Source organism: Oncorhynchus mykiss, chromosome 22, assembly GCF_013265735.2.
Source record: "Oncorhynchus mykiss isolate Arlee chromosome 22, USDA_OmykA_1.1, whole genome shotgun sequence".
Classification (NCBI taxonomy): domain Eukaryota; kingdom Metazoa; phylum Chordata; class Actinopteri; order Salmoniformes; family Salmonidae; genus Oncorhynchus; species Oncorhynchus mykiss.
In genome coordinates this window covers 31697700-31722729 of record NC_048586.1, presented here as the reverse complement: position 1 = coordinate 31722729, position 25030 = coordinate 31697700, and the positions used below count along the sequence as shown (strand labels likewise).

General features: G+C 43.4%; 1 protein-coding gene across 2 annotated transcripts in view; it reads right to left on the bottom strand.

Annotated features, from left to right (window-relative positions):
- cerkl (ceramide kinase-like) overlaps nt 1-25030 on the bottom strand; it is a 92545-nt gene that overhangs the window by 14235 nt on the left and 53280 nt on the right. For both annotated transcript variants that reach the window (XR_005038821.1, XM_021579536.2), the window contains exon 5: nt 6934-7076. Coding sequence is in view for 1 of the 2 variants with exons in the window: in XM_021579536.2 (XP_021435211.2) it covers nt 6934-7076 (143 nt within the window). In the remaining variant the exon portion in view is untranslated. The remainder of the gene's footprint in view (nt 1-6933; nt 7077-25030) is intronic.

The following is a 25030-nucleotide window of genomic DNA, read 5'->3' as shown; positions in this document are numbered from 1 at the left end:
GATTTCCCAAACCTATAATGGCTGACCTTATTATTGCAGAAGTAAGCCACCTGATTGTAGCAAGCTATCACGATTCACAGTGATACAAAAGACGAGGAAACCTATGCAAACACACTGTATCTCACTGTCTGTAGAGGCTGGGTTAATAATGAACAAAATGAGCACTTTGTTAGAGGAAAGTCATTCAACTTAATATTGTCTGATGCCAATTAAGCCGAGTTTACCTTGCGGTCAGCGGTGGCCGGAATAGAACAGATGTCAGTGTGTTTGTACAGATTACAGACATAGACAAACACACAGGAGAGAGAGAGACATAGAGCATGAGAAAGAGAGAGAAAGTGAGAGAAAGAGATGGAGAGAGAGAGAAAAAGATGGAGAGAGAGAGAGCAGAGAGAGAGAGAGAGAGAGAGAGAAAGACAAAGAGATAGAGAGAGAGCAGAGAGAGAGAGAGCAGAGAGAGAGAGAGAGAGAAAGAGATGGAGAGAGAGAGCAGAGAGAGAGCAAGATAGAGTGAGAGAAAGAGATGGAGAGAGAAAATCCATAAACACAAACAACTTCTGGCAAAATTGGAAAAAACTAAACAAGAAAAATTTGCGATACAAAATGGTGACATATGGACAACCCATTTTAAAACACTTTACAACACCGTTCAAATTGACACAAACGCAGAACAACGCCAAATTCATGAGAAGTTGAATGGATTAGAAAAAGCTATAAAGGACAATCAAAATCCATTGGACTCCCCAATTACTGACCAGGAGCTCTATAAGAAACTAAACTATTACTGACCAGGAGCTCTATAAGAAACTAAACTATTACTGACCAGGAGCTCTATAAGAAACTAAACTATTACTGACCAGGAGCTCTATAAGAAACTAAACTATTACTGACCAGGAGCTCTATAAGAAACTAAACTATTACTGACCAGGAGCTCTATAAGAAACTAAACTATTACTGACCAGGAGCTCTATAAGAAACTAAACTATTACTGACCAGGAGCTCTATAAGAAACTAAACTATTACTGACCAGGAGCTCTATAAGAAACTAAACTATTACTGACCAGGAGCTCTATAAGAAACTAAACTATTACTGACCAGGAGCTCTATAAGAAACTAAACTATTACTGACCAGGAGCTCTATAAGAAACTAAACTATTACTGACCAGGAGCTCTATAAGAAACTTCAGGCTCTGACATTTAAAAAAGCATGCGGACCTGATGGCATCCTAAATGAGATGCTCAAACTCACTAGTGCAAAATTTCAATTGGCTAAATTAAAACTGTTTAATTTGATCCTGAGTGTAGGTTATTTCCCTGACATCTGGAACCACAATCTTTAAAAACGGAGACAAATTTAACCCTAACAACTACAGAGGCATTTGTGTGATCAGTAACCTGGGAAGGTTTTCTGTAGTATTATAAATGTAAGGGCACTAAACTTCCTTAATAAGAACAATGTCTTGAGTAAAAGCCTAATTGAATTTATACCAAAACATCGCACAACTGATCCTATTTACACCCTACACACTCTGATAGATAAACATGTCCACCAAAATAATACCAAAATTATTATTTATTATTATAAAGCTTGCTTTATCAACTTCCAAAAAGCATTTGATTCTATTTGGCATACAGGACTGTTCTACAAATTTCTTGAAAGTGGTATAGGGGGTAAAACATTTGACATAATTAAATCAATGTATACTGGCAATACATGCAGCATTAAAATTGGCAAGAAAAGAACAGAATTCTTTAACCAGGGGCGGGGCCTTCGTCAGGGTTGCAATCTGAGCCCTGCACTCTTCAATATTTACATTAACGTATTGGCCACTACTGTAGAAAAATCCTCAGCCCCTGGTGTTAGTCTCTCCAATTCAGAAGTTAAATGCCTACTCTTCGCAGATGACCTATGCCTGCTGTCACCCACAGCACATGGCCTACAGCAGAGCCTGGACCTGCTAGAGCAGTACTTCCACACCTGGGCCCTGGCAGTAAACCCCAAAAAGACTAAAATAATGATTTTCCAGAGAAGATCCAGATCTCAGGGAATTAGACCAAAGTTCTTAATTGGTACAAAATATATAGAGTACTGCAACACACTACAACTGGACACCTTAATGAGGCAGTAAATTAACTGAGAGAGAAAGCACGCAGGCCATTCTACGCCATTAAAAAGCTAATTCAAAATGAAATACCTATTAAAATTTGGCTAAAACGAATTGAATATGTCATTGAACCAATTGTACTTTATGGCAGCGAGGTGTGGGGTCCACTTGCAAAACAAGATTTCATCAAATGGGACAAACACCCTAATGAAACCTTGCATGCAGAGTTCTGTAAGATTCTCCTACATGTCCAGAGGAAAACAACAAACAATGTATGCAGGGCAGAATTAGGCCAATATCCACTAATAATAAAAACTCAAAAAAGAGCAATTAAGTTTTGGAAACACCTAAAAATGCAGTGACCCCCTCTCATATCACTACCAAGCCCTGCAAATCCAAGAGCTGAGCAAAGAAAAGAGTCCTGTTCCTGAGTCCACAAACCTGTTCTACTAACACACTGAAGCCTCAGGACCAGAACATCCAATCAATCAGCATAAACCAAATTACAACACAGTCAAAACAAAACTATATTGCTTATTGGGAAACACAAGCACAAACACAAAGCAAAATGCAGTGTTATCTGGCCCTAAATCGACAGTACACCATGGCTAAATATTTGACCATGGTTACTGATCAAAACCTTAGAAAAACCTTGACAAAGTACAGGCTCAGTGAGCACAACCTTGCCATTGAGAAGGGTAGACACAGGAAAACCTGGCTCCTTGTAGAGGAAAGGCTGTGCAGCCACTGCACAACAGCAGAACCTGAGACGGAGCTGCATTTCCTGACAAAACGTTACAAAAATATAAAACAATTAGTGTCATTTCCCCAAATTTGAAACCCTTATTCAAGCTTTCAAAGACCTCTCTGATGAGAGTAGGCTACCTGTCCTGTTGGGGGAGGACGCAGAGAGCTGTGAGTTGGCAGCGCACTACATTGCTGCCTGCCATAAGTTGAGGAACAGTGTCTGACAGACCAATCAACCTGCACATGTCCTCTACTGTATACTTATTGTTATTGTTGAATGTATGGTTATTTTGACCCTTGGTTTTGTTGTTACTGTTGTCCCATTGACAATTCTGATTCTCATTTTTATATTGTAAATATCCAAAATTAGCTTTGGCAATATGTACATTGTTACGTCATGCCAATAAAGCAAATTGAATTGAATTGAGAGAGAGAAAGAGATGGAGAGAGAGAGAAAGAGATGGAGAGAGAGAGAGAGAGAGCAGAGAGAGAGAAAGAGAGAAAGATGGAGAGAGAGAGAGCAAGAGAGATCGAGAGAAAGAGATGGAGAGAGAGAAAGAGATGGAGAGAGAGAGAAAGAGATGGAGAGAGAGAGAGAGAGAGAGAGCAGAGAGAGAGAAAGAGATGGAGAGAGAGAGAAAGAGATGGAGAGAGAGAGACAGAGAGAGAGAAAGAGAGAGAGAGGGGAGAGAGAGAAAGAAAGATGAGAGAGAGCAAGAGAGAGCGAGAGAAAGAGATGGAGAGAGAGAAAGAGATGGAGAGAGAGAGAGCGAGAGCAGAGAAAGAGATGGAGAGAGAGAGATGGAGAGAGAGAGAGCGAGAGAGAAAGAGCAGAGAGCAAGAGAGTGAGATAAAGAAGAGAGAGAGAGAGAGAGCAGAGAGAGAGAGAAAGAGATGGAGAGAGAGAGATGGTGAAAGAGCGAGAGAGATAGAGCAGAGAGAGCAAGAGAGAGTGAGATAAAGAAGAGAGAGAGAGCAGAGAGAGAGCAAGAGAGAGAGAAAGAAGAGAGAGAGAGAGACAGAGAGAGAGAGAGAGAGACAAGGTTGTCTGTCACTTGGTGAGTAGGCATTTCCTTTCATGCTGCTATCTGCCATGTTGTTTGCGCAGATGAACAGGACATAAGAACTGATGTCTGTAAATGAGTAGGTCTATAGACAGACTGGCTGGGTGAGAAACTGACCTTTCCCGCCTCTCCTCTGACATGGTGGTGTGGATACCACGGAACACATACAGGAGTCATATCAGACAGATCGGCTACAGAAAGATACACCTACCAGGTTTCTTCTACTGTTATACAGTTACAACCCCACCCCCCCTCCAAACCAACCCCTCTCCAAACCCTGCATCTTCATTGCTGCAATTACATAAGGAGGGTAAAGGGAATTTCAGGTATATTTTCATTCATAACAAATACAGATTGGTGATTAGTCGTAGAATTTAATTTTAAAAATACATTGAAATGTGAGTTACATGTAATTAAGATACTTAAAGTAGCTAATACATTTCTACATGTTTAGAGGGGATAAGCATTGTAATTGCTTATTATGCATGAACTAATAATTTGCATAGTGTGATTAATAATTACATAGATAAATGCCATCTGAGATTTCCCCCATTCTACAATGGAACTAGTGTCGATGATAATATAGTATTTTACATCATCAGTTGTGTTAGCATCTATTGTTCCTAGCCATTGTTGTGGGTGGTGCTCACATTATCACCAGCGATGGCAATTCCACCCTCATTAATTACCTCTTCCCAAAAGACACACACTTGTTCATACTGCGCCAACAATGTTAGCCTCTCCATATGAACACTGTACATCACCCATACATAGAAGAGAGAGATAGAGAGACAGAGAGAGAAAATAAAGAGAGAGAAAGAGTAAGAGAAAAAAGAGAGAGTGAGAGATAGAGAGAGAAATAAAATGTCCTTGGAAGTGTGCAAGGCACTTCTGCAGAACAATTAACTTAATTAAGCAGACATCATGAATATTCATATGCCTGTTAATGTCTCCCCACCCTGGCCGGCAGATGAATGTGATGCTAGTCTAGTCAAGCATGTCTCAAAGAGAGAGAATAAGAGACCGAGAGAGAGATAGGGAGAGAGAGATAGGGAGAAAGAGAGCGAAAGAGAGCGAAAGAGAGAGAGGGAGAGAGACCCTGGAAGGGAAAACTAACGGCACCAACATTTTTGTGGTTTGTCTGGAATATCAAATAAATTAATAGTCCCCCTGAAACCCTTTAAACCGGTCCAATTAATTTGAATCCTGTTGTTTATATGCTACACATACCAAACAGCTGTATAATATGTATGTAGAAATTAGAAATGGTTTCTTGATTAGCATGCTCAGGGCATTTAATTGGCCTTTCTCTAAATGAAATGTATTTGTGATCCTCTGTGTAACACTACTGATTCTGTTTAAGTAAGATGATGTGATGACTGGATTATTATTTTTTTAAATTACGATGTAAAAGTTTTAACTATGACAGCAATAGCAATTAGTTAGCTCAACTTTAAAATCTCAGAAAACAAACAAATGCATTAAATGCAAGAAGTGTGAGATAGATAATAGATATGGATATTGTTGAGACTATGGATATAATTGTTAACTTTGACAGTACCATAATACCACCTATCTTTTAAATTCAAATGGTGTAATGTTGGTAAACTGTGGAGCAGACCTGTGTATTTGAATATTTGTCATTTAAATTATTGTTTTCTGTGTATTTGTGTCTTTTCTAAACATGGGGCCCGAATCAACTGCTTTTTCAAAACTTTCCATGTGTATTTCCAAAAACATTCTAATGTTCAACTACTTCTGTTTTCAAATAAAACATATCAAAACACTTACTTACCAAATTACTTTGAAAGTAACTGAAATCCCCTGAAATCCCCGAAACAGTATTTGAACACGGGGCTGCTGTGGAGCTTGTTCATTACTTCCTTCAACAAAGGAGATATGATCACATCCCTCCTCAGTCTCAGGAGTGACCTATTCCTGGTACAGCGGTATCTATTCCTCCTAGGGTGCCGATCTCACCTGGCTCTCCTGTTTGTGATTGGAAACTGTTTACAAATACTCCATAGGGAAACCCACTAATGAAGAGATACAGTGACTTCTGAGCATCCAATTTGCAGGGAGTTGGACGGCTTCCATTCTTGGCTGCTAACAGCAGCACTCAATTTTACCACCACAGCCTAGAATGACACATGAAGGTCAAACTGTTGGCTTAAAAAGCCAGACTGGCCCACGCCAGCATTGTTGATACCCTCGCTGCTGGCTGTGGTGTGTAGGGTCATTCATGGCGTGTGTGTGTGGCTATGAGGGTTTAATCCACAAATAATTGGAGTGATGAGCTCTTTATAACCATCCACTGCATGAGGCTCAGAATCAGCTAATGTCTGAGCCACATGCATTTACAAAGGTTGATAGACTGCCAATGTTCACAATTCTAAAGTGCAGTAGAATGCTGTATAATCGTGGTTCCGTCTCAAATAGAAGGCAATTAGCTCCCAGTGCAATCAAATCAAATTAAACCAAATTAAACCAAATTAAAAATGATACATTTGCTTCAACGAACAGTGTTTTCAATAGAATAAATCACTCTCTCTATGGAAATGTCCTTGATATGGGATAATATTGAGATGTTTGTCAATTACATGGTTCTGAATACGTTTTGATTAGATAAAAAAAATCATTTAGCACATTTTACAGTGCTGTAATGTGAGACTCCTCTGTCTGCTACGCCTCAAGAAAACATTTAGGAGCACCCTGACCTCTATGGCCTGATGGTGTGTAGTAACATACAAACTAAAACCATTCAAACCAATATGCTGTTGTAATAGCAGATGTACTCTTCATAAACTATAGGGTCATCTCATCACCTGGAGAAAAGTTGTTCTAAATATTGGGGAGGATTGAGAACAGCTGCAGAGGAGAGTGGTCAAGCCACCCTTGCTCTTCACCTGCTGGGGTGTCTGTGTGTGTGTGTGTGTGTGTGTGTGTGTGTGTGTGTGTGTGTGTGTTTTTGTGTGTGTGTGTGTGTGTGTGTGTGTACCACCATCCTTGCTCATCACCTGCTGGTATTAGCCCTAGAGGAAGTGTTGCTCGGACAGGCGTGAACATGGAGTCTGTGTCCCTGCCTGCATCCATCTGGGCCCGGAGCAACAGCCCATGGGCCACCTCAGCCACCGAGCCATCCCCACCGACAACCACAACCCTGGGGAAAACACACACACACACACACACACACACACACACACACATGAGATAGAGCACACACGAAAATAGGCACACACTAAACAATTGTTTTTCAAGGGTTCTTTGGGAAGGGTGATGGTTCTATGCAGAACCATACTGAGAACCCATTAAGCCCATCAAAGGATCTTTGCATTTTTATTTGTGATATTTAAAATTAATTTCATATAAAAACCTGTATGGTTCCACAAAGAACCTTTGCGATTGAGAAAGGATGTTTATAGATCCATTCTCCATGAAGGTTCTATACTGAACCATAAAAAAGGGTTCTGAACTCAGCAAAAAAACCTTCCTCTCACTGTCAACTGCGTTTATTTTCAGCAAACTTAACCTGTGTAAATATTTGTAGGAACATTAGATTCAACAACTGAGATATAAACTGAACATGTTCCACAGACATGTGACTAACAGAAATTGAATAATGTGTCCCTGAACAATAGGGGGGTCAAAATCAAAAGTAACAGTCAGTATCTGGTGTGGCCACCAGCTGCATTAAGTACTGCAGTGCATCTACTCTTCATGGACTGCACCAGAGTTGCCAGTTCTTGCTGTGAGATGTTACCCCACTCTTCAACCAAGGCACCTGCAAGTTCCCGGACATTTCTGGGGGGATTGTCCCTAGCCCTCGCCCTCCGATCCAACAGATACCAGGCGTGCTCAATGGGATTGAGATCCGGGCTATTTGTTGAGCATGGCAGAACACTGACATTCCTATCTTGCAGGAAATCACGCACAGAACTAGCAGTATGGCTGGTGGCATTGTCATGCTGGAGGGTCATGTCAGGATGAGCCTACAGGAAGGGTACCACATGAGGGAGGAGGATGTCTTCCCTGTAACGCACAGTGTTGAGATTGCTTGCAATGACAACAAGCTCAGTCCGATGATGCTGGACCCTCCACCTCCAAATCAATCCCGCTCCAGAGTAAAGCCTCGGTGTAACGCTCATTCCTTCGACGATAAACACGAATTTCACCTTTATTTAACCAGGTAGGCTAGTTGAGAACAAGTTCTCATTTACAACTGCAACCTGGCCACGATAAAGCAAAGCAGTGTGACAGAAACAACAACACAGAGGTACACATGGAATAAACAAGCGTACAGTCAATAACACAATAGAAAAAAAATAAAGTCTATATAGAGTGTGTGCAAATGGCATGAGGAGGTAAGGCAATAAATAGGCCATAGTAGCAAATAATTACAATTTAGCAGATTAACACTGGAGGTATAGATGAGCAGATGTTGATGAGCAGATGATGGTGTGTAAGTAGTGATACTGGTGTGAAAAAGAGCAGCAAAGTAGATTGGGTGGGCTATTTACAGATGGACTATATACAGCTGCAGTGATCAGTTAGCTGCTCAGATAGCCGATGTTTAAAGTTAGTGAGGGAAATGTAAGTCTCCAGCTTCAGCGATTTCTGCAATTCTTTCCAGTCACTGGCAGCAGAGAACTGGAATAAAAGGCAGCCAAATGAGGTGTTGGCTTTGGGGATGACCAGTGAGATATACCTGTTGGAGCGCGTGCTACTGGTGGGTGTTGTTATCGTGACCAGTGAGCTGCGATAAGGCGGAGCTTTACATAGCATAGACTTATAGATGACATGGAGCCAGTGGATCTGGCGACGAATATGTAGCGAGGGCCAGCCGACTAGAGCAGTGGTGTGTGGTATAAGGCGCTTTGGTAACAAAATGAATGGCACTGTGATAGACTACATCCAATTTGCTGAGTAGAGTGTTGGAAGCTATTTTGTAGATGACATCGCCAAAGTCGAGGATCGGTAGGATCGTCAGTTTTACTAGGGTAAGTTTGGCAGCGTGAGAGAAGGAGGCTTTGTTGCGAAATAGAAAGCCGATTCTAGATTGATTTTGGATTGGAGATGTTTGATTTGAGTCTGGAAGGAGAGTTTACAGTCTAGCCTGACACCTAGGTATTTGTAGTTGTCCACATATTCTAAGTCAGAACCGTCCAGAGTAGTGATGCTAGACGCGCGGGCGGGTGAGGGCAGCGAACAGTTGAAAAGCATGCATTTGGTTTTACTAGCGTTTAAGAGCAGTTGGAGGCCATGGAAGGAGTGTTGTATGGCATTGAAGCTCGTTTGGAGGTTAGATAGCACAGTGTCCAAAGAAGGGCCGGATGTACACAGAATAGTGTCGTCTGTGTAGAGGTGGATCAGGGAATCACCTGCAGCAAGAGCGACATCGTTGATATATACAGAGAAAAACGTCGGCCTGATAATTGAACCCTGTGTTACCCCCATAGAGACTGCCAGAGGCCCTCCGATTTGACACACTGAACTCTGTCTGTGAAGTAGTTGAGGTAGTCATTTGAGAAAGTCACCAGGCGAGGAAGTCATTTGAGAAACCAAGGCTATTGAGTCTGCCGATAAGAATACGGTGATTGACAGAGTCGAAAGCCTTGGCCAGGTTGATGAAGACGGCTGCACAGTACTGTCTTTTATCGATGGAGGTTATGATATCATTCAGTACCTTGAGCGTGGCTGAGGTGCACCCATGACCAGCTCGGAAACCGGAATGCACAGCGGAGAAGGTACGGTGGGATTTGAAATGGTCAGTGATCTGTTTATTAACTTGGCTTTTGAAGACTTTAGAAAGGCGGGGCAGGATGGATATAGGTCTATAACAGTTTGGATCTAGAGTGTCACCCCCTTTGAAGAGGGGGATGGCCGCGGCAGCTTTCCAATCTTTAGGGATCTCAGACGATACGAAAGAGAGGTTGAACAGACTGGTAATAGGGCTTGCAACAATGGCGGTGGATAGAGAGGTTCCAGATTGTCTAGCCCAGTTGATTTGTACAGTTCCAGGTTTTTGAGCTCTTTCAGAACATCTGCTATCTGGATTTGGGTGAAGGAGAAGCTGGGGAGGCTCGGGCAAGTAGCTGCGGGAGTGCAGAGATGTTGGCCGGGGTTGGGGCAGCCAGGAGGAAAGCATGGCCAGCCGTAGAGAAATGCTTATTGATTATCATGGATTTATCGGTGGTAACCGTGTTACCTAGCCTCAGTGCAGTGGGCAGCTGGGAGGAGGTGCTCTTGTTCTCCATGGACTTTACAGTGTCCCAAAACCTTTTGGAGTTAGAGCTACAGGATGCAAATTTCTGTTTGAAAAAGCTAGCCTTTGCTTTCCTGACTGACTGCGTGTATTGGTTCCTGACTTCCCTGAACAGTTGCATATCGCGGGGACTATTCTATGCTATTGCAGTCCGTCACAATATATTTTTGTGCTGGTCAAGGGCAGCCAGGTTTGGAGTGAACCAAGGGCTGTATCTGTTCTTAGTTCTACATTTTTTGAATGGGGCATGCTTATTTAAGATAGTGAGGAAATTACTTTAAAGAACAACCAGGCATCCTCGACTGACGGGATGAGGTCAATATCCTTCCAGGATACCCGGGCCAGGTCGATTAGAAAGTTTTGCTCGCTGAAGTGTTTTAGGGAGTGTTTGACAGTGATGAGGGGTGGTCGTTTGACCGCAGACCCATAGCGGATGCAGGGAATGAGGCAGTGATCGCTGAGATCCTGATTGAAAACAGCAGAGGTGTATTTGAGGGCAAGTTGGGCAGGATAATATCTATGAGGTTGCCCATGTTTACGGATTTAAGGTTGTACCTGGTGGTTTCCTTGATAACATGTGTGAGATTGAGGGTATCTAGCTTAGATTGTAGGACTGCTGGGGTGTTAAGCATATCCCAGTTTAGGTCACCTAACAGAACGAACACTGAAGATAGATGGGGGGCAATCAATTCACATATGGTGTCCAGGGCACAGCTGGGAGCTGAGGGGTTCTTTAACAGGCGGCAACAGTGAGAGACTTATTTCTGGAGAGATTCATTTTTAAAATTAGAAGCTCGAACTGTTTGGGCATAGACCTGGAAAGTAATTACAGAACTTTGCAAGCTATCTCTGCAGTAGATTGCAACTCCTCCCCCTTGGGCAGTTCTATCTTGATGGAAAATGTTGTACTTAGGTATGGAAATCTCAGAATTTTTAGTGGCCTTCCTAAGCCAGGATTCAGACATGGCAAGGACATCAGGGTTGGCGGAGTGTGCTAAAGCAGTGAGTAAAACAAACTTAGGGAGGCTTCTGATGTTAACATGCATGAAACCAAGGCTTTTTCAATTACAGAAGTCAACAAATGAGAGTGCCTGGGGACACACAGGGCCTGGGTTAGCCTCCACATCACCCGAGGAACATTTCTGGACACGCTGGTTATACTGGGTGAGGTCACCGCATGTGTGGGAGGTGGGACAAAGGAAGTATCTGAGTCATGTACAGTGGGACTAGGAGTTCCGCAGTAAACTAAAACTATGATAACTATCCTAAACAACAGTATACAAGGCATATTGACATTTGAGAGAGACATAAAGCAAGGCATAAAGCAATCACAGGTGTTGATTGGGAGAGCTAGCTAAGACAACAACAGGTAAGACAACAACAGCTAATCAGACAACAACAACAGGTAAAATGGCAATGAATGGGCAGAGAGGGTCGGTTAACTACACACAGGGCCTGAGTTCGGGGCTAGGGCCGACAGATAAACAAAGGTAAACAAAGTGGAGTACCGTGATAAATGAACAGTCCAGCAGGCATCAGCTATGTAGCCAAGTGATCATAAGGTCCAGGATGCAGCAATAGATGGAACAGGGAAGCCGCGGGGTAGTCGTTGCTACGCTAGCACGCGGGAGACACAGCGTTTAAAGTTAACAGGCCGGGGTAAGTAGAAGCGTCTGCTCCGACGTCCGGCAAAGGCCGGTTGAAGGCACAGCGGATGGAATTACATCTGCGGACTAGTCGTAGGGATACGACCGGGCCAGATGGCGAAAGAGGTATTGTAGTTGTGGTAATTTTGTTTGCTAGCGGCTGGCGGCCTGGCTCAGGGCTAGCTTTGGGGCTGGGTCATTCAGTGGCAGCTAGCTTGCTGTGATGATCAGAAGTAATGGTCCATGGTTTACAACAGGAATCTGGCGTTGTAGTGGAGAAAAACAGTCCGAGGCTGGCAGGTATTATCCAGGCTAAAAAACGTCCGGTGCCTGAGCAGAGGGTAAAGGCCGCTAGCAGCGGCTAACAATGACTAAAAAGCTAGTAGCTAATTAGCTGGCTAGCTTCTGACGAAAGTTTTGGCTTTAAGGTCTAAAAAAAAAAATTGCAGATCCGTGTCACATTGAGTGAGGCGGGTTACCGGAAGGTATATTTAATTTAAAAATGGAAAAAGAGATAGATTTTTTTTTATTATATATATATATATATATATATATATATATATATATAAAAAAAAGACAAAAAAGACAAAGAGTAAATGAGAGGACGAGAAACCACGTCTGCACTGCTACGCCATCTTGGAAAGATACGCCATCTTGGAAAGGCCATCACCCCTGGTGAGACAAAACCGCGACTCGTCAGTGAAGAGCACTTCAGTCCTGTCTGGTCCAGCGACGGTGGGTTTGTGCCCATAGGCGACGTTGTTGCCGGTGATGTCTGGTGAGGACCTGCCTTACAACAGGCCTACAAGCCCTCAGTCCAGCCTCTCTAAGCCTATTACGGACAGTCTGAGCACTGATGGAGGGATTGTGCGTTCCTGGTGTAACTCAGGGAGTTGTTGTTCCCATCCTGTACCTGTCCTGCAGGTGTGATGTTCAGATGTACCAATCCTGTGCAGGTGTTGTTACACGTGGTCTGCCACTACGAGTACGATCAGCTGTCCGTCCTGTCTCCCTGTAGCGCTGTCTTAGGCGTCTCACAGTACGGACATGGCAATTTATTCAGTCCTCATGCCTCCTTGCAGCATGCCTAAGACACGTTCACGCAGATGGGACCATGGGCATCTTTCTTTTGGTGTTTGTCAGAGTCAGTAGAAAGGCCTCTTTAGTGCCCTAAGTTTTCATAACTGTGACCTTATTATCCTGTCCTATTCGGTGTCCTGTGTGAATTCAAGTGTCCTCTCTCTAATTCTCTCTTTCTCTCTTTCTTTCTCTCTCTCGGAGGACCTGAGCCTTAGGACCATGCCTCAGGACTACCTGACATGATGACTCCTTGCTGTCCCCAGTCCACCTGGCCGTGCTGCTTATTATTATTGGACCATGCTGGTCATTTATGAACATTTGAACATCTTGGCCATGTTCTGTTATAATCTCCACACGGCACAGCCAGAAGAGGACTGGCCACCCCACATAGCCTGGTTCCTCTCTAGGTTTCTTCCTAGGTTTTTTCCTAGCCACCGTGCTTTTACACCTGCATTGCGTGCTGTTTGGGGTTTTAGGCTGGGTTTCTGTACAGCACTTTGAGATATCAGCTGATGTACGAAGGGCTATATAAATACATTTGATTTGATTTGCCTACCGTCTGTAAGCTGTTAGTGTCTTAACGACCGTTCCACAGGTGCATGTTCATTCATTGTTTATGGTTCATTGAACAAGCATGGGAATCAGTGTTTAAACCCTTTCCAATGAAGCTCTGTGAAGTTCTTTGGATTTTTCCGAATTATCTTTGAAAGACAGGGTCCTGAAAAAGGGACGTTTCTTTTTTTGCTGAGTTTATATAACCCCAAAAAGGGTTGTAACCACAGCGGAACCTTTTTGATGGTACTATTTATAACTTTTTTAATGTTCTCTATTGAACCTTATGAAGGATTCTCTACAGCACCATAAAAGTTCCATTTAGAACCTTATGAGCATGGTTATTTAAAGAACCTTATTTAAAGAACCAAAAAAGGTTCCATATAGCACATAAAAAGGTTATGCTATGGTTACAAGCCCCCCAAAAATGATTTATAGCCTAACTATATAGAATCATTTGTTCTATATAGTTAGGAAAGGACAAAGTACAGGGTTACACACCCACACAGCAACACACACACTGCCAATACTCTGAAACAGCTCAGGGTAAATGTATGAGTAAGGACGTGCTCCCCTCAGCCTATGTAGCTGATCACTGATCACTGGGTAAACATGACATACTGACATAGCATGATAAATCAGTCATATTAATCACCTGACTAAACAGAGAAGGCGTGTGAAACACAGGTCATGGCCAGACAGACACACATACACTGAAGAACCCCCACATACAGATGCACGCACGCACACATGCGCACACCCCTACTGTCTACACTCATCATAATTACTGAATGAGAATGGCGCTGCCCTTGAGACTTCTTTAGTCAAGCAGTAGGTAACAAATATATATATATTTTCATGGTATACAAGACATTGGTCTGATTCGCCGCTATCTGAGTTGACTGATCCATTGTGGAAGCCATGGGGATGGCACAGTCCATCACTCTAAGACCCGTGCTACTGAAATTGTATATGGTTATATTATGTAAGAACAACTGTGCTACACTAATAAAAATAATATTATTCTATAACAAATGCCATTTCTCCCGCATTGGGATAGTGGTCGCTGTCCACGGTTCTGAAACACAACAGTGCGCTGTTGAATTGGCGCCTTTTCCTAGACCATGTTGCTATTATGTGCATAATAGCAACGTTAACCAGCATATTGGTGTTGAGAACAATGTGGAGGAGTTAGCAGCTGAATGAAGAGACGAGGAAACACCCCTTGCCTTATTGTCTAAGAAACCCTAACTTAATTAGGTCTATAATCAATAGCCTAACTGTTGAATGTGCCTGGCTTTATAAATCATCCATATATATCTACAGAAAAAAAGACAGATTCTGCTTCTGTTGTCTGGTTGAGTGTTTGTTTAAGCCTACTGTTTTCTTGAGCACCAAGCCTCACTCAAGCACATGTCAGATGAACAATTTCACAAATCCGGCTGTTTTTAATCTTTGCTATGCTGTAATAAAGTCTTCACACTTTTTCTCTCTCGTTAGAATGGCCTCTCTGGTATTATTTATAATTCCTTTAACGTTGTTTAAACTGTTCCAAATTGTCATTAGTAGGCTTAGTATAGCAGCCTTGTATAACCACCATCAAGCTGTAGGCCAAGGAGCGCATCCTGTTTAGTCTTAATACCGTAACTTAGGCATATTTCTATATGTAGGCTACTGTATCGACCAACCATTCACCAGTTCATGTCATCACACAGCATACCAGTCATTCATGATTTGAAATGCAATTAAGCATTTTAGTTTACAAATAAAATAACAAATTGACCCTTAAATAATTGGCGTAAACAATAAATGAACCTCTACTAGAGCTGGCTGGAGTGTTTACGAACATATTCAACCAATCCCTATCCCAGTCTGCTGTCCCCACATGCTTCAAGATGGCCACCATTATTTACCACCACAAATCGATGCTGGCAATCAACAAGATGTATAGGGCCATAAGCAAACAAGAAAATGCTCATCCAGAGGCAGCACTCCTAGTGGCCGGTGATTTTAATGGAGGAAAACTGAAATCTGTTTTTACCTCATTTCTACCAGCATGTCACCTGTGCAACTAGAGGGGGAAACAACTCTAGATCACCTTTACTCTACACACAGTGATGCATACAAAGCTCTCCCTCGCCCTCCATTTGGCAAATCTGGCCATAACTCTATCTTCCTGATTCCTGCTTACAAGCAACAACTCAAACAGGAAGTACCAGTGACGCACTCAATACGTAAATGGTCAGATGAAGCAGATGCTAAGCTAACGGACTGTTTCACTAGCAGAAGCTGGAATATGTTCCGGAATTCATCCAATAACATTGAGGAGTTGACCACATCAGCCACCGGCTTTATTAATAAATGCACCGGCGACGTCGTCCCCACAGTGACCGTACGTACATATCCCAACCAGAAGCCATGTGTTACAGGCAACATCTGCAATGAGCTAAAGTTTAGAGTCAATGAGCGGGACACTAATCCATAGGCTTATAGGAAATCCTGCTACGCCCTCCTACAAACCATCAAACATGCAAAGTGTCAATATGGATCCTACTACACCGGCTCTGATGCTCGTCGGATGTGGCAGGGCTTGCTAACTCGAGACAAGCAACACTGAACCATGCATGAGAGCACCAGCTGTTCCGGACGACTGTATGATCACGCTCTCCGTAGCCAATGTGAGTAAGGCATTTAAACAGGTTAACATTCACAAGGCCGCAGGGACAGATGGATGACGAGGACGCGTACTCAGAGCATGCGCTGACCAGCTGGCAAGTGTCTTCACTGACATTTTTAAACTCTCCCTGACCGAGTCTGTAATACCCACATGTTTCAAGCAAACCACCATAGTCCCTTAGCCCAAGAACGCCAAGGCAACCTGTCTAAATGACTACCGCCACGTAGCACTCACATTTGTACCATTAAATGCTTTGGCTCACATCAAAACCATCATCCCAAAAACCCTGGACCCACTCCAATTTGCTTACCGCCCAAATAGATCCACAGATGACGCAATCTCTATTGCACTCCACACTACCCTTTCCAACCTGGACAAAAGGAACACCTATGTGAGATTGCTGCTCATTGACAACAGCTCAGCGTTCAACACCATAGTGCCCACAAAGCTCATCACTAAGCTAAGGACCCTGGGACTGAACACCTCCCTCTGCAACTGGATCCTGGACCTCCTGACGGGCCACCCAACGGGCTAAGGGAGGCAACAACATATCTGCCACGCTGACCCTCAACACGGGGCCCCTCATGGTTGCGTGCTTAGTCCCCTCCTGTACTCCCTGTACAACCACGACTGCGTGGCCAAACACGACTCCAACACCATCATTAAGTTTTCCGATGACACGGCAGTGGTAGGCCTGATCACTGACAATGATGAGACAGTTAATAGGGAGGAGGTCAGAGACCTGGCAGTATGGTGCCAGGACAATAACCTCTCCCTCAACGTGGACAAGACAAAGGATCTTATTGTGGACTACAGGAAACAGAGGGCAGAACACACCCCCAGTGAAGCAGGTCAAGAGCTTCAAGTTCCTTGGTGTGCACATCGCTAAGGACCTATCATGGTCCAAAAACACCAACGCAGTCGTGAAGAGGGCACGACAACACCTCTTCCCATTTAGGATGTTGAACAGTTTTGCCAAGGGCCCTGAGATCCTCAAAAAATTGAACAGCTGCACCATTGAGAGCATCTTGACTTGCTGCATCACCGCTTGGTATGGCTACTACTCGGCATCCGACCGCAAGGCACTAGAGGGTAGTGCGTATGGCCGAGAACATCAGTGGGGCCGAACCCCCTGCAATCCAGGATCTCTATACCAAGCGGTGTCAGAAGAAGGCCAAAAAAGAGACAGCCACCCAAGTCATAGATTGTTCTTTCTGCTACTGCACAGCAAGCGTTACCAGAGCACCAAACCTGGGACCAAAAGGCTCCTGAACAGCTTCTACCCCCAAGTCATAAGACTGCTGAACAGTTAGCCAAATGGCTACCCGGACTATTTACATTGCCTCCCTTTATTATTCATTTAGCGTAATTTTTTGCACTGATTCCCTTGCACTGGCTCAATCCACACACTCACACATACTACACTGAAACTCCAACACACACACTACATATACTCACACACACACACAAAACACACACACTAGCATATTGACGCCACATACTCACACATAGACACACTTTCACATACGCTGATGCTTCTCTGTTTATTATATATCCGGATTGCCTCGTCACTTTTACCTCTACCCGCATGTACATACTGTATTACCTCAAATACCGTATCTCGTACAACTGCACATTGACCCGGTACTGGTCTGTATATAGCCTTGCTATTGTTTTTATTGCGTTACTATGTCCTTTTTTATTTAACAAATGTTTTCTTACTTTTTAACTCTGCATTGCTGGGAACGGGCTCGTAAGTAATGATTTCACTGTAAAGTATACACCTGTTGTAATTGGCCATGTGACCAATACAATTTTATTTTATTATTACAATGCTGGTTGACCTAGAACTATCTAGTATTTTAGTCAAATCTATTTGGATTATTTGAAAAGATAATTCTCATTAAATGTATTAAACAGTCAGAACATGTTATGGATGCAGCATTCAAATTGGCAAATTGAATGTTTTTTTCTTTTTAAGGAATTGGTTGCAATCTGTCATCTGCCTGCTGCAAAATAATTCATTCAAATTGGCTGAGCCTACTAAACTCCTATAAGCACATTACTAATACATGAACACTGAGGAGGAAAGCTTATCATAGTTCATTTCAGAAACGCTTTTGAACAATACCTTATATTACTGTTTCTAAAAAGATTAGTTTAGCCTCCAATCCCTGGCTAGTTGTAATTAAAGGGTGATTATACTGTGTAAAATTGTGTTTTATTAGCCCCTCCCGTTGAATTATATGCCTGTTAGTAAGGTTTTGCTATTGAGCTGTAATTTACTAAGCAGTGCTAAGTAATAAAATGTAGCAACATTTTGTAAAATTCTAGCTTTCCTCGGATAGATAGAAATCTTGAATCTAACAATGTTTTACTCACTGAAAAAAAAACACGAGACAGAAATTGGGCTTTCATACTGTATACTGAGCTGATGAGGCCCACTTCACAGTGTATGACAAAATCAGATTAGGTTGGACACAGGTTATATAGTCAGGTTCCAATAGTCATGTTCCAATGCTTTATAATGTCACATTATTCTCCATTATGTTCTTCCACTATCTGTTTATACACTGGCAACACATCCCTCTATTAAAGAACACAGGCACTCCACTAAACACTCCTCATCCTGTCTGTCACCCCCAGTCAGTAAAGGCAGTAATAAAAGTTGTATACCGGAGTAAAGAATTGTGGATAAGTACAAGGTTTTAATTTGAGGTGCTGATAATTAACATTAATATGTGATCTGGAAATAATTGCACATGTAGCAGCAGCCCATGATAATGCCACCACGTTTTTGACATTCCTATTGTGTTACACACTCTATGATTCCATGGTTGCATCTCAAAATGGCACCCTATTCCATTTATAATGTACTACTTTTGACCAGAGCCATATGGGCCATGGTCAAATGTAGTGCACTATACCGGGAATAGTGTACCATTTGGGTCATAACCCATGTAACAGGGACTGGGGATGTCACTCTGTCCCACACGGTATGAATTAGTGGAACAGGTTAAAATAGACTAGTTTCATTAAATGCAGAGAACAGCTCCTGTATATTTGAGAGGAAATAATGAATGACTTATGGTCTATTAATAAAGAAATCTGTGATTAGTGTTTTATACCTTCTCAACACGTCTTCTGGGGTTAATTTAACATGGTGTTGACAAGACCACTGTGAAGGACCCTGTATATATATATATATATATATCACCTCATCCTCTATGGGGAATATTTCTTCCACACAGAAAGCTTCTCCTAAAGTGGACTACTCTATAACACCTAGTCCTCTGTGGGAAATTGCCTTCACCTTTTTGATATGTCTTGCACACAGTCTGTGATAGCTTCCTATATAGCTAGGCACAATTCCTCTCTAACCAAAGTAGAACAGAGCTCTAACAAAACTTTTTTTGAAAAGCCACCTCCGTTGAAACAGACAACCAATAACTTACAAATATCGTGTGAAATATGCCTTGTGTGAACTCTGTACAATCAGGTTGTGAAATGAAGTGCATATGAGCCCTGTCTCTGACTAGTTTGAGTGATATTGCAAATAAATCTGACATTACATGACACTTGTATTAGTATTACCACAGCTTCCCTGCTTAAAGATTAACCTGTTTTGCAAACAACCAAACAAGGCTGTATTGGGTTAAGTAGCTTATCTTGAATCTTCACGGACTTACCCAATGATTTCACCATGCAAATTGAAAAAACAAGGGAAAGATCTCAATTTAATGTGGGGGAGGGCTGGTCCAACTCAAGGGGTCGTAAAAAAAAAGCACCCCCATCCCAAAAGTTACAAATATTTTTACATGACCCTCCATTTACATTACCCTCCCTTTACATTACCCTCTCCCTCATAGAATTAACTCAAAATAATGTTTACGACCACAAACAACAATGACTCGTCGATGCCACACAGGGCTACGGGCCAGAGGGTTGAGGGTTCGCCGACCACCACAGACGTGCTCACTCTCCCTGCCTGTTTCATTACACTATCAGAGCCAGCAACAGACAAAAATCAGCTAGGGGGAAATCAAATGTTCAACATTTTGATGCCATATTTGTAATTATATAAAATATATAAACACCAGTCTCAACGACAACAGCAAAGAGGCGACTCCGGAATGCTGGCCTTCTAGGCAGAGTTGCAAAGAAAAAGCCATATCTCAGACATGCCAATAAAAAGAAAAGATTAAGATGGACAAAAGAACACAGACACTGGACAGAGGAACTCTGCCGATAAGGCCAGCATCCCAGAGTCACCTCTTCACTGTTGACGTTGAGACTGGTGTTTTGCGGGTACTATTTAATGAAGCTGACAGTTGAGGACTAGTGAGGCATCTGTTTCTCAAACTAGACACTCTAATGTACTTGTCCTCTTGCTCAGTTGTGCACCGGGGCCTCCCATTTCTCTTTCTATTCTGGTTAAAGCCAGTTCCCGCTGTTCTGTGAAGGGACTAGTGGACAGCGTTGTACGAGATCTTCAGTTTCTTGGCAATATCTCGCATGGAATAGCCTTCATTTCTCAGAACAAGAATAGACTGATGTTTCAGAAGAACTTTCTTTGTTTCTGGCCATTTTGAGCCTGTAATCGAACCCACAAATGCTGATGCTCCAGATACGCAACTAGTCTAAAGAAGGACAGTTTTATTGCTTCTTTAATTAGAACAACAGTTTTCAGCTGTGCTAACATAATTAAAGGGTTTTCTAATGATCAATTTGCCTTTTAAAAGTATAAACTTGGATTAGCTAACAACGTGCCATTGGAACACAGGAGTGATGGTTGCTGATAATGGGCCTCTGTACGCCTACAGTTGAAGTCGGAAGTTTACATACACTTAGGTTGGAGTCATTAAAACTCACTTTTCAACCACTCCACAAATGTCTTGTTAACAAACTATAGCTTTGGCAAGTCGGTTAGGACATCTACTTTGTGCATGACAAGTAATTCTTCCAACAATTGTTTACAGACAGATTATTTCACTTATAATTCACTCTATCACAATTCCAGTGGGTCAGAAGTTTACATACACTAAGTTGACTGTGCCTTTAAACAGCTTGGAAAATTCCAGAAAATGATGTCATGGCTTTAGAAGCTTCTGATAGGCTAATTGACATCGTGTGAGTCCATTGGAGGTGTACCTGTGGATGTATTTCAAGGCCTACCTTCAAACTCAGTGCCTCTTTGCTTGACATCATGGGATTTTTTTTTTAATCAGCCAAGACCTCAGAAGAAAAATCCACAAGCCTAGTACATTCTTGGGAGCAATGTTGTGGGGGTGCTTTGCTGCAGAAGAGACTGGTGCACTTCACAAAATAGATGGCGTCATGAAGCAGGAAAATGATGTGGATATATTGAAGCAACATCTCAAGACATCAGTCAGGAAGTTAAAGCTTGGTCGCAAAATGGGTCTTCCAAATGGACAGTGACCCCAAGCATACTTCCAAAGTTGTGGCAAAATGGCTTAAGGACAACAAAGTCAAGGTAGTGGCCATCACAAAGCCCTGACCTCAATCCTATAGAACATTTGTGGGCAGAACTGAAAAAGTGTGTGCGAGCAAGGAGACCTACAAACCTGACTCAGTTGCACCAGCTCTGTCAGGAGGAATGGGCCAAAATTCACACAACTTATTATGGGAAGCTTGTAGAAGTCTACCAGAAACATTTGACCCAAGTTCAACAATTTAAAGGCAATGCTACCAAATACTAATTGAGTGTATGTAAACTTCTGTCCCATTGGGAATGTGATGAAATAAATAAAAGCTTAAATAAATCATTCTCTCTACCATTATTCTGATATTTCACATTCTTAAAATAAAGTGGTGATCCTAACTGACCTAAGACAGGGAATTTTTACTAGAATGAAATGTCAGGAATTGTCATGCCCTGACCGTAGAGAGCTTTTGTCTCTATTTTTGGTTTGGTCAGGGTGTGATTTGGGTGGGCATTCTATGTTCATGTTTCTATGTTTTCTATTTCTTTGTGTATGGCCAGGTATGGTTCTCAATCAGGGACAGCTGTCTATCGTTGTCTCTGATTGGGAATCATACTTAGGTAGCTTTTTCCCCTCCTTCTGTGTGGGATCTTGTTCTTCGTTTGTGACCAGGGTGTCTGCACAACGAAGCTGTTCAGTCGTTGTTTTCTTTAATGTTTTGTTTTGTCTAAAGTTTCACTTCAGTAATAAATATTATGTGGAACTCAAGGAACGCTTTGCCTTGGTCTCATCCTTCCGACGACAGCCGTTACAGGAATTGTGAATTTGTCTAAGGTGTATGTAAACTTCCGACTTCAACTGTGTGTAGATATTCCATTTAAAAAAATCTGCTGTTTCCAGCTACAATAGTCATTTACAACATTAACAATGTCTACACTGTATTTCTGATCAATTTGAAGTTATTTTAATGGATAAAAAAGTTGCCTTTCTTTCAAAAACAAGGATATTTCTAAGTGACCCCAAACTTTTGAACAGCAGTGTATGTCTGAATTATCGACCATAAATCCACATGAACAGCCAAACATGAAACAGTATACCTTTTTCCATACAACGCCTACTGAGGTATAGGTGATGATAAAAATGATGATAAGCAGAGAATAACATATCTGACTCTGAACATCGACCATAAATCCAAACATAACAACCTACAGTACAAAGCAAAACATTTTTCTTATGTCTGCTGAGATATTGGTTGTCTATTATATGTGGGCCACAGTAATGAGGATGTGAAAGAAGGACAGACAGCAGGATCCTGAGCTCAGCTTTTCCACCAGTCATCATTCTCACCTGCTCCATCTGTCCCTCATATCAGAACTGCCTAGCAGAGCATGTGACAGACATCCCTCCCTCCATCCCTTCCTCCCTCCCTCCCCTGCCTACCTCCTTCCCCTGTCTACCTACCTCCCTCCCTCCTTCCCCTCTCCCTCCCCCTGCCTTCGTTCCTTCCTCCCTCCCTCCCCCCCGCCTCTTTACTTCCTTCCCCTACCTCCTTTCCTTCCTCCCCTGCCTACCTGCCTGCCTCCCTCCCTCCCTCCTTCCCCTCCCCCTGTCTTCCTCCCTCCCTCCCTCCATCCCTTCCTCCCTCCCTCCCCTGTCTACCTCCTTCCCCTGTCTACCTACCTCCCTCCCTCCTTCCCCTCTCCCTCCCCCTGCCTTCCTTCCTTCCTCCCTCCCTCCCTCCCCCCCTGCCTCTTTACTTCCTTCCCCTACCTCCTTTCCTTCCTCCCCTGCCTACCTGCCTGCCTCCCTCCCTCCCTCCTCCCTTCCCTTCCCTTCCTCCCTCCCTCCCTCCCTCCCCCTCCCTCTTTACTTCCTTCCCCTCCCTCCCTCCCTCCCTCCTTCCCCCTGCCTTCCTCCCTCCGTCCCCCGCCCCCCCCCCGCCTCTTTACTTCCTTCCCCTACCTCCTTTCCTTCCTCCCCTGCCTACCTGCCTGCCTCCCTCCCTCCCTCCTTCCCCTCCCCCTCCCTCCCTCCCTCCCTCCCTCCCTCCCTCCCTCCCTCCCTCCCTCCCTCCCTCTTTACTTCCTTCCCCTCCCTCCCTCCCTCCCTCCTTCCCCTCTCCCTCCCCCTGCCTTCCTTCCTTCCTCCCCCCCCCCCCCCCCCCCCCCGCCTCTTTACTTCCTTCCCCTACCTCCTTTCCTTCCTCCCCTGCCTTTCCTTCCTCCTCGCCATTCTACCTGCTGTTGTTGTGCTAGCTGATTAGCTGTTGTCTCACCTACTGTTTTAGCTAGCTCTCCCAATTCAACACCTGTGATTACTGTATGCCTCGCTGTATGTCTTTCTCAAATGTCAATATGCCTTGTATACTGTTGTGCAGGTTAGTTATCATTGTTTTAGTTTACAATGGAGCCCCTAGTTCCACTCTTTATACCCCTGTTACCTCCTTTGTCCCACCCCCCACACATGCGGTGACCTCACCCATTACAACCAGCATGTCCAGAGATACAACCTCTCTCATCATCACCCAGTGCCTGGGCTTACCTCCGCTGTACCCGCACCCCACCATACCCCTGTTTGCGCATTATGCCCTGAATATATTCTACCATGCCCAGAAACCTGCTCCTCTTATTCTCTGTCCCCAACGCCCTAGGCGACCAGTTTTGATAGCCTTCAGCCGCACCCTCATACTACTCCTTCTCTGTTCCGCGGGTGATGTGGAGGTAACCCAGGCCCTGCATGTCCCCAGGCACCCTCATTTGTTGACTTCTGTGATCGAAAAAGCCTTGGTTTCATGCATGTCAACATCAGAAGCCTCCTCCCTAAGTTTGTCTTACTCACTGCTCTAGCACACTCTGCTAACCCTGATGTCCTTGCCGTGTCTGAATCCTGGCTCAGGAAGGCCACCAAAAATTCTGAGATTTCCATACCCAACTATAACATCTTCCGTCAAGATAGAACTGCCAAAGGAGGAGGAGTTGCAGTCTACTGCAGAGATAGCCTGCAAAGTAATGTCATACTTTCCAGGTCCATACCCAAACAGTTCGAACTACTAATTTTGAAAATTACTCTCTCCAGAAATAAGTCTCTCACTGTTGCCGCCTGCTACCGACCCCCCTCAGCTCCCAGCTGTGCCCTGGACACCATTTGTGAATTGATCGCCCCCCATCTAGCTTCAGAGTTTGTTCTGTTAGGTGACCTAAACTGGGATATGCTTAACACCCCGGCAGTCCTACAATCTAAGCTAGATGCCCTCAATCTCACTCAAATCATCAAGGAACCCACCAGGTACAACCCTAACTCTGTAAACAAGGGCACCCTCATTGACGTCATCCTGACCAACTGGCCTTACAAATACACCTCCGCTGTCTTCAACCAGGATCTCAGCGATCACTGCCTCATTGCCTGTATCCGCTACGGAGCCGCAGTCAAACGACCACCCCTCATCACTGTCAA